This window comes from Scardinius erythrophthalmus, assembly GCF_964197995.2.
Source record: "Scardinius erythrophthalmus genome assembly, chromosome: 16".
NCBI lineage: Eukaryota > Metazoa > Chordata > Actinopteri > Cypriniformes > Leuciscidae > Scardinius > Scardinius erythrophthalmus.
This window is the reverse complement of record NC_138236.1, coordinates 7624297-7642068: the sequence shown is the minus strand read 5'-3', so window position 1 is coordinate 7642068 and position 17772 is coordinate 7624297. Positions and strand designations below refer to the sequence as shown.

At 37.2% G+C, this 17772-nt stretch overlaps 1 protein-coding gene across 1 annotated transcript in view; it reads left to right on the top strand.

Moving 5' to 3' along the window:
* adam22 (ADAM metallopeptidase domain 22) overlaps positions 1-16859 on the top strand; it is a gene marked incomplete at its 5' end in the record, with an annotated part of 67792 nt that extends 50933 nt beyond the window's left edge. Inside the window, 18 exons of the mRNA XM_081388474.1 lie at positions 2473-2572; positions 3367-3438; positions 3537-3629; positions 3709-3789; positions 4262-4312; positions 4399-4462; positions 4891-4996; positions 5447-5566; positions 5640-5808; positions 6323-6434; positions 7583-7673; positions 7989-8042; positions 8751-8951; positions 10044-10144; positions 10242-10308; positions 11890-11976; positions 13212-13335; positions 16764-16859. Coding sequence (XP_081244600.1) covers positions 2473-2572; positions 3367-3438; positions 3537-3629; positions 3709-3789; positions 4262-4312; positions 4399-4462; positions 4891-4996; positions 5447-5566; positions 5640-5808; positions 6323-6434; positions 7583-7673; positions 7989-8042; positions 8751-8951; positions 10044-10144; positions 10242-10308; positions 11890-11976; positions 13212-13335; positions 16764-16784 — 1714 coding nt within the window. The 3' untranslated portion in view covers positions 16785-16859. The remainder of the gene's footprint in view (positions 1-2472; positions 2573-3366; positions 3439-3536; positions 3630-3708; positions 3790-4261; positions 4313-4398; positions 4463-4890; positions 4997-5446; positions 5567-5639; positions 5809-6322; positions 6435-7582; positions 7674-7988; positions 8043-8750; positions 8952-10043; positions 10145-10241; positions 10309-11889; positions 11977-13211; positions 13336-16763) is intronic.
* Positions 16860-17772: the final 913 nt, after the last annotated feature.

The following is a 17772-nucleotide window of genomic DNA, read 5'->3' as shown; positions in this document are numbered from 1 at the left end:
AGTTTAAAAATATATATTTTTGGAATGTAGAGGAGGTGTTGAGTTCTGAAACATATAGTATATAATAACTAATTTTCCGTGATATAACCCCTTTAAACAGTTTAAAACTGTCTGCAGTCATTCACACTCAGAACAGAACAATCATGATTTCACGCTAATGCCTAATGTCATAAAGCCTGCGTGAGACACACACAGTCTACCCTCAAACACAAAACTCTTTCTTAATACAATTATATAATAAGAATTATGATGACAAAAGTGACTAAAACCTGTCATCTGATATATGTAATGGCTTACTGACAGGACGTTAGCTGAAATTCACACCAGCACTCTCAGTGTGTGTTCACCCTCCGTCTTGCTGTGTGCTTAGCTTCTCAAAAAAGACTTCTTCTCTTCACAAGTCATGTTTCAGAACACATTTATTAGTCATTCACTTTTTTTAAATCAATGCAAACATTTCCACAACTCCTTCAAACTTGAATATCATTTGTAGAAGTTCATAAACTGAGAGAAAAAGTGTTGTAATCACCACACTAAGCTAAGCTCTTTCTCACTATCAGGAGAATATGGGACTATTAGGACAAAAAGTCCAAACTTCTGAGTATGAGAAAGTCCTCTGGTTCCAACATGCACATATATATGTTGTAGTTGGGTTGTTTTTGATGTATATATCCATAATTTCCTGAAAGCTACAGCACACTCTCACGGCTCATGTTATTAACACCAGTATCAATGGCCTTTCAGACAGACACGCTCATGTTGATCTGTCTCTCCATTGATAGATGTTTTGATGAGTTTTATTTTCCGTGCAGCCTGCATGTCCGATCTGATCCACTAACTCCAGTGTTAATGTGGCAGGATATGTTGTGTTCTCTGTTTTTCCCCTTTAAGTTTGTCTTCCTGCTGTTAAAAATCCTGTGAAAATGTCTGCAACACTTTAAAATTAATTACCAATGCTCGAGCAGGTAAGAAAAGGTGCCCTGATATTCCAGGAACACACTCAGCGTCTGGTAAATGAAGAGTAACCATTTGTACAAGGCATAATGTGAGAAATGCACTTATTGATTTGCAGCCTGCGGTTAAAGCTTCCTGAAACTGCATTGTTGCAGATTGTTACAGATTGGAATAGTGCTTACTGCTTCGCAAAGATCTCTGCAGGATATTGAGGGCAGCGACCCGGCTGGTACAGGCTAAGCAGTATTCAGCGTTCTCCTGATACTGTACGATTTAACCATACAGCCACACCTGCAAGTGGAAAAAATTGTGATTTACATCAAAGGGAGGGTGTAGTGGATGGATAGCAAAAGCTATGAAAGTGTCATCAGAATCTGAGAGGATTCGCCTAAAAAGAGAGTGATTTGGGTAATTTATTTGGACCAGGGTTTCCCAAACTAGGGTTCGGAAACTATGAAGGAACTGCAGGGGGTTTGTGAGTTAATTAAAAGATTACAAAATAATTAAATCATAAAAATAAGTCATTATGAATAAATACTTTTTTTTAAGAAATCAATCAAAATGAAAGGATGACATATTTTATTTTCCCTGCATGTACTGTGACCATTAACCGACATCAGAGAACCATGAACATGCAAACGTGTTAAATTATTGAAATATTGATTTAAAATCTCAGGGGGACTTCAAGTAAATATTTAATCCAAAGGGGTTCGGCTGGCAAATAAATTTGGGAATCCTGGTTTTAGAGCATAGATATAAATACACAGATTCTACAATTAGCAACTGTTATATATATATAATGCAATACACAGCACATCCATCATATTTAAAAGGTCAAGATCTGCCTGTAAACACATGACAGGGAATTGACAGATTCTTCCATTTTCACCCAATTTGGTTGTTGTGGTCCTTGTGTTTGTATGGTGTGTTTTGTTTGTTAGTCTGAGTCCTGCCCTCTGCTGGTCTGAATGAAACCGAGTCAATAGCCACTGACAGCATTCAGCGTGACCAGTTCATGTTAAACCTATTTTCTATCCCGAGACCATCATTTTTAGCAGTAATATGCCCTGTTAAAACTTTTCCACAACAGTGACCACGTTTACATAATCATTTTGATTAAGTTTGCCATAAACCAATCTGCATAAGGCATTTCCCTGTAATAATCAGAAATGCTATACTTTTATTTGGGATTGGAATATTCATATTCATATTCATTTACATCTACACATGGCCAAAAAAAATAAAATAAAAATCCTCTACTGGTAAGCACTTCCAGTATTTCCATACGCGAGTAGTGAAGAATCTGCTTGTAAATTTTTTGCGCAGTAAATGTGAATTATGTGCATGTAAACGTGGTTACTGAGGTAAGAATAGTTGCTTTTCAGTATAAGCTCAATGTGAATTTGATAGTGTTACAAACACTCATTTTTATAGCCTGTAAAATATGGTTTCAGCTGCTGTATTAATCAAAGAAAATTAGGCATTATGACTCTTGTGCTTTGTGGTTCTCTGTAACAGCTTCTACTTACCCGAGAGATTTTCTGACTGTAACGTGGAAGAGTTTCATGATTTTCTGAACAGTGGAGGTGGTGCGTGTCTCTTCAACAAACCTTCAAAGGTAAACCCACTTCAATTCTGTCTGAGTTCATAGCATTTATTTTCCTTAGCACACCACTAAGCCCACATAGAATCTGCACCCACAGAACTTCAAACAAAGTGCCACAGATTTCCACAAAATTGGAATGCTCTTTCACAAAGTTTTATACGTACACTTTCATTCAGGAAGTTTTTTTAAAGAAATTTGCATTATATTGATCAAAAGTGACTGTAAATGCTTATATTCCAAAAATGATATTTAAAATAAATGCTGTTCTTGTGAACTTAATGTTCGAAGAATATGTGGAGAAAAATGTGTCATGGTTTCCACAAAAATATTAAACAGCGGTTTTCAACATTGATGATAATAATAAGAAATATTTCAGCATATTAGAATGATTTCTAAAGGATCATGTGACAGTGAAGACTGGAGCAGTGTCATCACAGCAATAAATTACATTTTAAAATATATTAAAATGTGTACTGTGTATAATTATTTTGAATTTATAAATACACACACACACACACACATGCATTTATATATTTAAGAAAAATGTGTTATTTATACATAATATAAAATATGTATAAATACGGTATGCAAATATTTCTTAAATATATACATGCATATGTGTGTATTTATATATACAAAATTACATATACATATTATATATACATTTTGGATGCGATTAATCGATGCCCAGCACTAGTATATGAAAATAAGTAATATATGTGAAATAATATTAGTGCAATAAATGGTGCAAAATAACAGAGTTCTTTTTTCTCTCACTTTTTTTATTTTTATTTTATCTTCTGTAGCTCTTGGATCCTCCGGAGTGTGGAAATGGTTTTGTGGAGGCAGGAGAGGAGTGTGACTGTGGAAGCCCAGCCGTGAGTGATCTTACATCAACATCATGATCACAATAGTCTGACTCTGCTTATGTAATCTGTTTCTTTTTTTTCTTTTTTCTTCTTCTGTCTCTATGCAGGAGTGTGCTAGAGAAGGGGAAAACTGCTGCAAGAAATGTATGTTGACGCAGGGAGCCAAATGCAGTGATGGTCTCTGTTGTAAAAACTGCCAGGTAGGCGCTGAGTCGTACAAGAAAAATCTGCAGCCTTCTGTTTGTGTGATTTTTAATGATCTTTGTGCTGTGTCTGTAGCTGGAGTTTATGGGTGTAATTTGTCGTGAGGCTGTCAATGATTGTGACATACCGGAAATGTGCACTGGGAACTCCAGCCAGGTGAGGGCACAACACATCCTACAGCAGTAGAATTAATGGACTAATACAACAGAGTCTATCCTGGAACAACATTCCAATCAACCAATCAGATTTGACAAGTTTGCCAGTTTATGTCAAGTTTAGGTTTACAACCAGGGTTAGGTGCTTATACATCAGTGTTATAAATGTTACATCTCATTTCCCTCTGATTTTAGGGAGAAGTTATGGGTAGGGGTAGGGCTAGGACTAAATTATCAGACAGAAATGTTGTTCCAGGGTCAACAAAATATGTTGATTCAGAAACATGTCTTACTTGGCAAAATCACGGTGACCAGCATATGACATATGAACTATATAGTGCATACTGCATACGTTTAAAAATAGCAGATAGTGTGACAATATAAACATGCTCTTTTACTTTCCTGTACTGAAGAATTTTTAATGGTATATGTTATATTTATAGTGTAAATAACTTAATATATTTTTTTTACAGTGTCCTCCAAACCTGCACAAGATGGATGGGTACACATGTGAGAAAGACCAAGTGCGTTTTTAAATATGAAATAAATTCTTAATATAGTTACAATTTATATTATGTGACCTATTTTTGTTCATTTGATCTCATTTCAGGGAAGATGTTTCAATGGCAGATGCAAAACCAAGGACAGGCAGTGCAAGTACCTCTGGGGAGAGAGTAAGTGACAGTTACTTTAGTATTATTTATATACTATTAGAGTATTATTTATATTTTGAATTTGCTTTTATTTTATATTTTTAGTTTTCATTTTAGTTTTAGTCATTTATGTCCTTTTGTCATTTTTGTTAGTTTTTTTTTTTATATTTCCATTTAGCTTTCAGTTTCAGTTTGACGTTGAAGTTAGCTGCTAATGCAAAATTTAGTATTTTTATCTAAGTCTTTCATTTAATATATATATATATATATATATTCAATCACTAAAAACTACTTTTTATACTTTTATAAGTTAATAGTTAACGTAATAGTTATAGTTAACGATAATAAAACTGGTGGGTGTGACATCACTTCCTGCTGTTTGAAATATATTTTTTGTTGTTGGTGTGTGGTTCTGGTGTGATTATGATCTGATGTTTTTGTTTTAAAAGAAGCAACATCGGCTGATAAGTTTTGCTATGAGAAGCTCAACATTGAGGGCACAGAGAAGGGCAACTGTGGACGTGACAGAGACACCTGGATTCAGTGTAAAAAACAGTGAGTTTGACCGGCATAAGAGGTTACTGCATGAAAGTAATGGGTAATGAATTTCCATGACAGGTTCATGTATATAAAATTACACTTAGAGGTAGGGTAAAATATTATTTAATTAAAAAACAACACACAAAAAAAACTTTTTTTGTTATACTGGTTAAAACTCTCTACACATCCTGATAGCAATCAATAATAGAAGTGGTCTAAATAATAAAACATGTACATATATCTTCTGTGGAAGTCTCAGGACCAAAAAAATGTTGGTCAAATCATTGCATTCGGCCCGAAATGAATCTGCAGTAGTCAGGAGTTAAAGTAATATTGTTTTAAGTAAGATTATTTTAATTACTAGTAGTGATCACATTTGAGATAAGTCATTAAAGCATGTCAAGGATGTGTAAGATCATTTAACTTTGAACAGAGATTAAAAAGTGTGCACATGTGTGTTTTCAGGGATGTAAACTGTGGATACCTGCTCTGCTCCAACATTTCTCCAGCACCCAGACTAGGAGAGTTACAGGGAGGTTTGACTTCTTTCTCTGTGGCCCAGCACAGTGCCTCACTGGACTGCAGGTACAGTCAGAGACACTCACTTCAGGTTTCTATGTGTTGATTCATTTTCCTAAAGTAAGTGTGAATGTTTCAGTGGAGGGCATGTGCTGATTGACGGCGACACTGATCTGGGATACGTAGAGGACGGAACGGCATGTGGGACGGATCGCATCTGCTTTAACCACAAATGCCTGCCAGTGCAGGAGTTCAACTTCAGCACGTGCCCTGGCACCAATGAAAGGGTGATCTGCTCCGGACATGGGGTGAGAGATTATGTGTGGTGTGAACGGGGACAGTTGTGTCACCCACTGATCCAGCTTCAGTTGAAATGATGATATGACCTAAAACATGCAATTGAACAAAGCTAAAAATACATTTTGACAAAAAAACACAAAAAAAACATAAAATGTGTATAGTTAAATATATTATATAAAATATATTATGAATATAAGAATAATAATAATAATAAGAAGAAGAGAATAATAATTTATCCAAATTCAATTAAAACAAACATTTTAAGTAACTTTTAAATAGCCTAAATCAAATTTTATTTTCTTCTCAAATCATGGTGTGGGTCGGATTGAACTCCTCTAAAGGCCGTTTTTTTGTTTAACGCTAAATGTGTGTTTAATGCCCCTAATATGTAAATAAACAATACACTGATTCAAGTCCCTGCATGTTCTGATTCTGAAAGCAAAAGATTTAGCTGAAATGCTGCTGAACAATACTGTGGTATCTTTGTGTGTGTGTGTGTGTGTGTGTGTGTGTGTGTTGTAGGTGTGCAGTAATGAGCTCAGGTGTGTGTGTGACCTGGGCTGGGCAGGTGAGGACTGTAACTCCACCTCTCCTTTGAGTTACCTGCTGGTGCGTCCCACAGCCAAAACATCAGGTAGGCCAAACCTCCTCTTTCCCTTAGACTTCACACAGAACCAGTCACAGTTCCACTACTCAGAGATCCTTTACCAGCACGCATTACAAAAAAGCTGATGACAGAAGACATGGTGGTTATGTGTAAATGCTCCAGCAAGTTTGAACTCTTCATTACCAAAGTTGCAAGAATCAGAAGAGGTGCCATTTCTGAACATATTTCATAGGTCATTTCTATAAAACAAATAACATATGTCAAAATTAAAGTAATAAGCCATGTGATGCAGTGCATTACAGCGATTGTACCACTGATAAGATGCTTTCTTAAGCACAACATGAAACCGTGGCACCAGCAATATTAACGCACTGAAGGATTTTATCATTTTAATTTATTTTGTCAACAGCATAGAATTTCTTGATTATTTACTAGATATTTTACATCAGATTATTTCTTACATTAAATATTTTGGTTAGGGTTTGGGCTGTTGGGCTAAATTTGATGGTTCCTGTTATTAAATGTGTAAAAAAAAAAAAAAGAAAGAAAGAAAAAAAGGATATCAAGATATAATTATTTCATTTTTCATTAGTCTGTTATTCTTCTGTTCTATCATATGCATGTTCAACAGTTCATTCACCACTCACACATTTCACACGCTTTTAATTTATTTTTCTGTTTCATGGCTTTTGTTTATACGCACTCGTTCTTTGTGGACAGGCTCATGTCTTTTGCTGGAGTGACAGTGAGTTTAGATTTGAGTTGTTGTTTCTGGTTGTTTCTTCTCTGTCGTTTTGTCGTTCACTCACCCCATTATTCCTCTGTGTTTCTGTCTGAATGAAAGCTAACAGTGTTTATCTGCTGTGCTGTGTTGTTATAAACCTCGTCATATACCCTGTGTCATGGATTTGATTTGTATGGATGCCTTTAACATACAGCCTCCGTAAAAAGAAAGTCTTATCTCGATCTTTTTTCTAGTTCCTGTCTCTGTCTGTCTTTATTTCAGATTGATTTTGTCATGCGGTCAATCGGACAAAACAAACAAAATGCTAAATCAAACATAAAAATGAATCATTTTTACATCCAGATTAGTTTTGCTTTGTCCAGATGATTGCAGGTCAGTGTTGTCTGCTAGTTGCCATGGCTACAGATTAACCATTCTGTTCCTCTGACAGGCATCGCAACTACTAACATCATCATCGGGGCCATTGCTGGCTCCATCCTGGTCCTTGCACTGATTCTAGGCATTTCTGTGTGGGGATATAAGTGAGTCACATGATATCTCACTAGCTGAAAACATTATTAAACTTTGCCTAAAGGGATAGTCCATCCAATAATGAAAATTCAGTCATCATTTACTCACCCTCATGTTGTTCCAAACTTGACTTTCTTTCACTGAAAAATCATAACATACAGTGTTGGAACAATATGAGGGTAAGTAAATGAAGACACTGTCATTTTTGAGTGAAATGTCCCTTTAACCTGGAATTGTACATACATACTGTAGATTTGTAATTTTATCATGATTTTTCTCTTGATGTTTATTTTGTTAATTGTGTTTTTTCCGCTCTCCCCATTAAGGAGCTACAGACAGCGTCAGTATGTTGAATCTGATGTACATCGAAGATTCTGTCGGTTTGTCCAGCTTTCTCTTCATTTTATGAGTTGTGTGAAGGAGTGGAAAGTTTTGAATTATTTCTAAGGCTATTATTAATGCTCATACTTTTGGATTAAGAATTTGAACAAGCACTTTACCCTGCATTTTGGCATGCAGACTACCGTTCAAAAGTTTGGGTAGATATGATTTTTTCATGTTTTTGAAAGAAATCTATTATGTTCACAAAGGCTGCATTTATTTGATCAGAAATACAGCAAAAACCGTAATATTGTGAAATATATATATATTTTTAACTAACTGTTATGGCAAAGCTGAATTTTCAGCATCATTACTCCAGTCTTCAGTGTCACATGATCTTAATATGCTGATTTGCTGCTCAAGAAACATTTCTTATAATTATTAATGTTTTGCTGTGCTTAATATTTTTGTGGAAACTGATGCATTGTTTTTCAGGATTCTTTGATGAATATAAAGTAAAAAAAACAGGATTTATTTGAAATATAAACAGTAGAAACATTTGTTACAATATAAATGTTTTTACTTTCTCTTTTGATCAATTTAATGCATCCTTGCTGAATAAAAGTATTAATTTCTTTTCTTTTTTTAAACTTACTGACCCCAAACATTTGATCGGTAGTGTTCTTATTTTCCTAAGTGATCATATTTTTGCTGGTGGTCGATATTCCCAGCCCAGTTTTCAGATCAAACTTTTTTTTGTTTGTCAGTCAAATGCCTCCGGGTGATTACGTGAAGAAGCCAGGAGACGCGGATTCTCTCTACAGTGACATGCCGCAGGGCGTGAGCTCGAACTCTGGAAGCAGCTCCAAGAAGAGGTCTGCTTACCTGTCTCACTTCCAGATCAACACCTGCTCTTTCACCCCCTCTATCCCCTCCATCAGCCAAAACATCTCTCTGTTCGGCTTCAGGTGTGCTTCATCTCCATCTTCATCTTCATCGCTATCGCTTTGCCTGCTTTGCTAACAAATAGTGGAACGTTTATTTTAAAAACAAATAGGAAAGTCAAAAGACTTGAACTTGGAGTTTTCATTTATGTTCATTTTAAGTATTAACGTTGTCTCAGATGTTTCTGTGAAAATAATTTCTAGGCATAAGACTTAAAACTTCCCAGAGCCAAAGTCACCATTTGTTCTGGAGTTAGTCTCATCACTGTCTATGATATACAACTGAGAGATTAAAGTGATCTCCTAAAGAGAGATGTGTTTTGAAAGTATGAAATAATTCCTGTTTTATTTGGCGCAGACTTTAAGATAAAGTGTGCAGTTCCTTTTACAGGATGTCATTTTTACTGAAGACTTCCAGGTTTTTATTACGTCCTTGATGAGTTCTCCGCTGCAGGTTTGTGCTGTTGGCTCAAAATGCTGTAACTGTCTCTCTCTTGGTTATTGTCAAAGTCTTATCAGGCTCTAGTACCACTAATACTGAGGCAGTAAGTTAAGTAAGTCAGTGTCTTCATGGTGTGCCATCTCCATGATCTCATGCTCATCTCACTCATCTCAGTGTGTTTGTTCTGCTCATCACAGTGTTGCAAATCATTCCTGCTTCACAGTATAGCTCTGCAACTTGAATATGAATATACTGTAGTTATAATTTAAGAGAGAACTTTAAAGAAGTACATGATGTCACTTGGATGATGGTGATGTCATTAAGGAATTTGACTTTTATTTGAAAATATATTGCCAAGTTTTCCATATTAGAAGTTTTGCAGCACCCAGAGACATGAGAAAAATTATCCCATGTTCACTTAATTGTGATATTGTGATAAAAGAAAGCTAACTTATATGAGTTCTATCATTAATAACAGTGAGTTTAACGATTTTAACGTTTAATGTTATCCAATATATTAAGACATACACGATAGGAACATTAAAATGTACTGCTAAGTAGGAATGACCCATGTGACGTCTCAGCCATTTGTTTTCCTCATACAGAACCCTTTTAATCTCTGTAACTGCATTTAAGGAATTTAAAAGACAATTTCTCTCTTCTTTGGTCTGAAGATCTAACGGTCTGTCTCACTCTTGGAGTGAAAGAATCCCAGATGCCAAGCACATCTCTGACGTCTGTGAAAACGGACGACCCAGGAGCAACTCATGGCAAGGTAACACATCCATAAATGCATCAGCTCTAAATGACAGAGCTTGCATCAGATTAATCTCAGCATTCATATCACATGTTTGTCTCCTCTGTCACTGCAGGAAACATCACAGGGACCCGTAAGAAGCTCAGGGGAAAGAAGTTCCGTCCTCGCTCCAACTCCACAGAGTAAGAGATTTAGTATTGAAATAGAGACATGTCTTCTTTACCGTACAATGAGTGATTAGGAAACACAGAGTGGATGTTGGACTTTGCATGGAGTCTTAAACTCTATGACATGTATCAGTACTGCAGTGTGTCCAAGATGAATTTGTTCTGTGTTTGGTGTAAATGCTGTTTTGTTTTTGGTGTGCATTGATGTGTGCATTGGTTTAATCTCTGGAACGAACAGCACGCCGAAACTGACCTGCACGTCTTCTTCTGTATGAACACGATATACACTCAGATTCTGAGTTCAGCTTGACGCTTGTTTCTGCACTTCAAACTCTCCTTTTTCAAACGCATGTGACAAACTGACCACAACTAAAACAAAGAACAACATTCAGCTGACCTACACAAATACTACTACTTTATTTTGTAATATTCGTTCAAGTCTCAACTCAAGCAAGACATTCAAAAATGCATTAGCAAGCGGCGTTGCACTTCTGTGATGTGCTTTAACGTTGAATAGCTTGATGGTTGTGGAAAAGTTGTTCTGCTAAATTTAAAGGAATAGTTCACTCCAAAAATAAACATTCTCTCAGCTTTACTCATCTTCATGCCATTCCAAACCTGAATGACTTTCTGTCAACAGAATTCTGACGCTTTTACTAAACTATTCAGTGACCAGGGGCTGTTAAGCTAAAAAAGAATAATCAAAGTAGCCCAAAATGCACTATACAAGATATCTATGGCCATATGAAATGAGGAAGAGATCGAAATCCTTTATTGACTGATAACCTTCACCTCTGCCATAGCTCTTAAATCTAATACGCACATACACATATTCAGCCTAAGTGCTTGAAGAATTGTGCCAGGTTGATGTCAGTGATACCAAACAACAATATATGCATATATTATATACATATTGTATATATATTTGAATATATACGCTACTGTTTAAAGTCTTCTGCTCACGAAGGCTGCATTTATTTGATCAAGACATGATCTTTCAGAAATCATTCTAATATGCGTATTTGGTGTTCAAGAAACATTTCTTTTTATTATCAATATTGTAAACAGTTAATATTTTTTGTGGAAACAGGGTCTTTGATGAACAGAAAGTTCAAAAGAACAGCATGTTGTTTAAAAGCCCCTTTCCCTGTTCACTTGAATTGTATGTAAAGGGACATTTTGCTTTGTATTCCACTGAAGAAATAAAGTCATTCAGGATTGCAACAACATGAGGATACGTAAATGATGACAATTAAAAAAAAAATTCTGTGAACTAAGGTCAATTGGATGCTGATGTTACAGCAGCTGTGTTTTGCAGAGTCTTCGTTTTGTTTCGTCCAAAGCGAAAAAACTTGATATGATATCTGTGTAGGTGCTGTAGTCTGAGCTGCTGTCTGATCTCTCACCTGCATCTTGGACCATAAAGAATGTCAGTGCTGCTGCTGTCTTTTACCAACTTCCTTCTTTCTCCTCTTTCTCCTATCTCCTCTGTTCTTTCTCTTCTCCCCCCTCCCTTCCCTTTCTCTCTCTCTCTCTCTCTCTCTCTCTCTCTCTCTCTCTGTTCACCATCGCTCCTTCCCCATCCTCCTCCTGCAGGTATTTAACCCCTTGCGTCAAATCAGAGTATTATGTAACTAAATGGGTAGAAGATGTGAATAAAAACACTGAAGGACCTTATATTAGGTACAAAAACATCAGACTGCATTATATCTGTCTCCTATCCATCAGTTTCCCTCCTCAGTTGTTTTTTTCCCCTGACCAAATATCATTTTTCAGAGATGAGAGCTGAGCGTTAGGGTTTGAAGAGCACTCGCTGGCAGATCCTCTCAAAACCATTCATTTTGATGTATTTGTTTCTTTTTGATCTTCTAAACGTGTATTATTCCATTCCAATGTGTCATGAACAGCTACAGTAGAAATTTAACTGCAATGTAACATTTTAAAGGAGTGCATGAATATTTCTAAAATTTCAAAGATTTACATCCAGAGTTTTGTAATCATGAATCTTAAATGTTTGTCCTTAGAAATCTTCCTATCATACATCCCAATATAGTCATATAACTGACCACTTGTCTTTGAAGGAGACGGAAGGCATTTGTTATTCAGTAAATCATTTGATGTAAACATCAGTAACCATGAGATGCAAGTATCCATGCCTTTCATATGATCATATCACAAAACCAAGATCAGATTTCACCCCAAAATCAACAGAATGCAAATAATGTTGCATTGTGACATTATCTGAACATTATAAATACAAATAAAGACATTTAAAGATAGTTCAAAATTAGTTTTACTCAACATAATTTTTTCTTTGGATTTTGGACTGAAATATGAGATTCACCCAGGTGCTCTGTTTAGGTTCTTGTATTTGTGCATCTGTGTGTGTACATCTAAAGACCAAACCAGACTCATTGATTGTAGTTAAAGCTCTTGTGTTTGTATGAAATTTGTATTGTATTCCTCCTTCACGGTTCTGTCCCTCTCACACTCAGTGTCCACTCTCTGCATGCCGGCTGCTGCTTAACTTGTCGCTTTTGCACTCTATGATGTCATCAATGGATGGCTGCCATGTTCTCTGTGATGATGATCATTTGTGTCGGTCCTGATCACCTCATCATGTCCGCCATGTTTGTAAGCCCACATGACGCCGGGTATGTTTGTTCGTTAAACATCCCAAAAGCACAGCATTGTGCTTGCATTATCAGCCCAGCTTCACTCTCCAGTAAGAGCCAGTGGGTATTTTTGTGGCAAGGACTGATGAAGTTAGTGATTTTGAATGATGGCTTGCTGTGGATACACTCCCTCTGACCTCTTCAAGAGGTCAAAGGTGACAGCTCCATGTTTGTTCTGGATCTTGACGCTGTTATCCAGTTCACACACTTCAGTACTAATGTCACATCTCTCTGATCCCACAGGACTCTGTCACCGGCCAAATCGCCCACCTCTTCAACGGGCTCCATCGCCTCCAGCCGGAGATACCCCTACCCCATGCCTCCCCTTCCAGATGAAGAGAGGAAGGCCAACAGACAGAGTGCCAGGGTAAGACTTATCATACGTAAGCCTCTTTTTAGCGTCATTCAGCACATTGCAGGTATTCAGGATCAAAATATTTAGACAATTCCCAGAATTATGATTTAGCTCTTTTATTTCTCAGTGGTCTATCACACTACATTTTCTACACTATAATGTGGTAGAGAAGCTACAGAAGCACATGCATGATATTTAGAGGTTTTACGATAGTCTGTCCACAGAAGCACTTAGTAGCAAGTAAGCTAAATTCACAAAAACGTTGTAAGAAAGAAGTTAAAGTGCCCCTATTATGCTATTTTAAAGTTTCCTAATGTTGTTTTGGAGTCTCCTACAACAGGTTTACATGCATCAAAGGTCAAAAAACTGTTTCATTTTCTCATAATATACATTTGCACATCACCACATTTTCAACGATTCTCAAACGACTCGTCAGATGAATCAATCTCTCTAAATCCCTCCTTTCCGCGAGCTACTCTGCTCTGATTGGCCAGACAGCTCAGTCTGTTGTGATTGGTCCACTGCGTACAGCACGCGTGTTGAAAACAAAAATGCCCATTGCCATAACAACGTCAGGTCTGCATGTCCTGAGACTTCCTACATTGTAAACTAAGCACAGTAACGAACAATGACGTCGATTTTGCCATATCAATCCGAGCGCGAGTCCGATGATGAAACACTGGAAGAACTAGTTATTCAACCCGAACCTCCATCGCAAGGATGACTTGATCAGGACGTTTCTCAGTGATAAGCTACTCAGTTTGAGGAACATTATGAGATGTTACAACTGTAATTCCTCACCATCAGCATGAACAAAGATGAATAAAGATAAAGATAAAGATGAATTTTAACCACAGATTCTTCACATGCTCGTCCTTGGGCAGTGAAAAAAAAACGTCTCGGTTATGTATGTAACCCTCGTTCCCTGAATAGGGAACGGAGACGTTACGTCGGTGACGACGAATGGGAACTGGCTTTACCTTCACATTGTAGAGCGCAGCGTCTTCTCGACATGATGCTATCCAGTATCCACAGGAATCAGCTGTTGGTTTGAGGTTGAAGTTTTCCCTAGTGTCTGTGCGCGCAATAAGTGGACGGGCAATATGCTAATGTTTCGTCTTGACATCACAACGAAACGGCTTATGACTCGTTTGAAAAACTATTCATTTCATTGACTCAGAGTCGACTCTTACTTTTGAATGACAATAACTTTATATACGGTGCACTTTCAGATTTAAAACTTTGCAGGATGTTTTCATTCACTTAGAGCTATGTTACACACTACATGAAAGGTCATTTTCAAAAATCCAAAATAGGGGCACTTTAAGACATTTGTTAGAATTCTAAGTGTAGAATAAACTTCTAAGAATTCATCTAAGTGCAATTCTTTGAAAAGTTCTCAAATATTTTCCTAAGATCATCTTATTTTTACTTTGGCAAAAAATGGCTTTGGTGTTATCTGATTGTATATTGGTTATAGCGTAAGACTCGCTGATCAAAAACTCCTCAAAGGCCGTCTTACGGTAATAATCATAATAAGCGAGCACACTTTTTTCATAGTGACTGGCTTGACAGGACTTCAGAGGCCGGATTTACGAAAATCTTCTTAAGAAAGAAGTTATGAAAATGAATGTAAGAACGTCTTTTTTTCTTAAGAAGAAAATGACAGGCTTTGGTGTTATCTAATTGTATAGCGGTTCTTGACGAAGACTGATCAACTCAATGAAAACACTCGAAAAGCCGTCTTTTAGCACTTTACCAGAATAATCATAATTAGCATGCTCACTATTTTCATCTCTACTGGCTTGACTGGAGTTCAGCAGTCTGAGTTGCGTTTTTTTAATGGTTAACAGGTAAACAGTTATTTTTAATGTGGCCATATATTTAATAAGAGTATATCCGCTATAAGTTCCTTTCAGCAACACTAGCACAGAGATGTCAAACTCAGGGGCCGTTTACACGACTCCATTTTCAACTAAAAACAGAATTCTTTTTATGCGTTTTGGCTGTTCATTTACACGACCACAGCGTTTTGGTGGCCTGAAAACGCAAACTTTTAAAAAACGGGTTTCAAAGTCCCAAGTTTTTGAAAACGACACCCTTATCATCTCTGTGTAAACTACAAAAACACTAATCTGTGAAAAAGGTGATGTCATCCACATGCGTAGCCTACTATAGGCTTTTTTTTTGCAATTGAAAGGATACAGATATTAACAGTAATAAATAAGTGTGGGGGGTGGGGGGGCATACAGACATCATTATAGGAATTACACAAATCAACACAATATAACATTTTGTCATCATGAAAAATTAAAGGTTCCTTACAACAGACTCAAGGATGATATATGTTTTCAAAGTATTTGTTTTAAAAGGTTTTTCTTAAAATAAGTAAAAAGGGACTTTATATCAGAGGAGAACATTCTAAAATTGGGATTACAGTGAATGTTTCTGGCTTTGTGAAGATTAAATTCACCCTGCAGACAAAGTAATAATACAGTATTATCAAGATTAACATCCTTAGAATGAAAATCAGACAAAATAATTATAGATTATTTAATTTGTGTCTATAGGCATGTGCACTGTACTAAAAGAATGCTTATGTGCGCAGGCGCGTAGTCTTTCTTTGCAAAGTGACATCACCAACTACTTGTCTGGCATGTATAATAGCGTTTTAGTTGTTTTCGTGGGTCAGTGTGAACGGAGATCGTTTTGGTAAAGTCGCCATCTGTACACAGAAAAAACGTTTCCGTTTTTAGTACATCGTTGTCGTGTTAACGTACCCTCAGTTCCTTGAGGGCCACAATTAGCTTCAACCCTCACTAAATACACCTGAACCAGCTAATAAGGGGCTGCATCTGAGATTGCATACTTCCCTACTATATAGTAGTACTCACAAAAGAATAGGCAAAAAGTACCCGAATGACCTACTACTTCCAACGAGATTCTGAAGTGTGCATACGATGGACACTTTACTATCCCATGAGGCCACGGGAGAGGATTTGTGAATGGCAGTGAAGTGACACAGTAACGGACGCTGGTAGGCCACATGATAATGACAACATTCATACTACACACACTCATACTTTATAGAACATACTTTTTTTAGCAGTCATGAAGTAATTACTTCAAGTAATTACTTATAAGTACCTACTCAAGAGAGTATGCGATTTCAGACACAGCCATGGTCTTCAGGTTTACTAGAAACTTCCAGGCAGGTGTTTTGGAGCTGGTTGGAGCTGCACTCTGCAGGACAGTGGCCCTCCAGGAGCAGAGTTTGACACATGTACACTAGAATATAGATGACCTAATAGCTAAAATACTTCAATTGTGTGTATAACAAATTGAATTTGTTCTGAAGAGTATATGAATAGATGTTTTGTTAAATAATGAGTCATATTTACTAGCATGTGTTCATTTTGTCTTTTGTCTGTTTGTTTCAGCTGTGGGAAACGTCAATATAAAAGAACTCCTCGAAACTGGTCTGCAAAACTCCGTAAGGATTTTCCTCTGCTTTTGTATGAATGAGAAAATGAAACCAGTAAGAAAATAAGGAATTCAAATGGAGAAACAAGGGACTAGTGAATGGAAGAATTGGGCGTGGTCTCCTCCGATGTCTGTTCAGTATTTGTGGCATGGAGCCGTCTTACCCTGGATGTTGAGGAGTGCGGCATCAGGATCATATTCCTGCTGTCATTCACAAACAGGACTCAGGAACATGATTTCATCACGATACAAACCCAGAATGGCAAACAACAGAGACAACAGCTGCCACTCGTGCCCTCATTAAACCCCGCCCCCTCTCGTGACCCCGCCCACACACCGCCTGGCCCGCCTCCAAACACATGCTGTCTTGTGATTGGTGCCCTTGTTGCCCGGGTGCAAGAAGCTCATGCAGGAGCAGGAAGTAAACTATTGTTTTGAACGCACGCTGCCACTGTAGAACCTACTGCTGTATGCATGAGAAAACATGTTTATCGATTCCTTGTAGTGTTACGATGTACAAATGATTTTAGATCTTTCACTCAAGGGTGCCGCATGTATCGAAGGACAGCTCCGTAGGCTGGTAAGATTCAATCACGTTTGAAACGTCCCCCCCATGTCCGCATCACCAGAACATCATCCGGCCCCGTTCATATGGTCACCTTTTCTCAGAGAATTTTGTACATATGTCATATAATTCAGAGTGAAATGTGAGATTGTAGTATTTTTCGGTTTTAATGTTTGGTTGTGGAGAGCGTGGCAGAACTTTTCTTCTGCTTTAGAGTGTCTGTCCTGTGATCGTCTTGCTAAATTTACAGAATCCATCCCAAGCCTAGTGCACGCTACAAGACAGAAGCGCCGTATCATGTTTTCTGCATCCGTCCCAGATCATAGCAGCACGTGGCAATCACTAACGCTCTTGTAAAGTGAGCACTTCTACTTCAGATGGGGTTGTTGAAGGTGCTATGA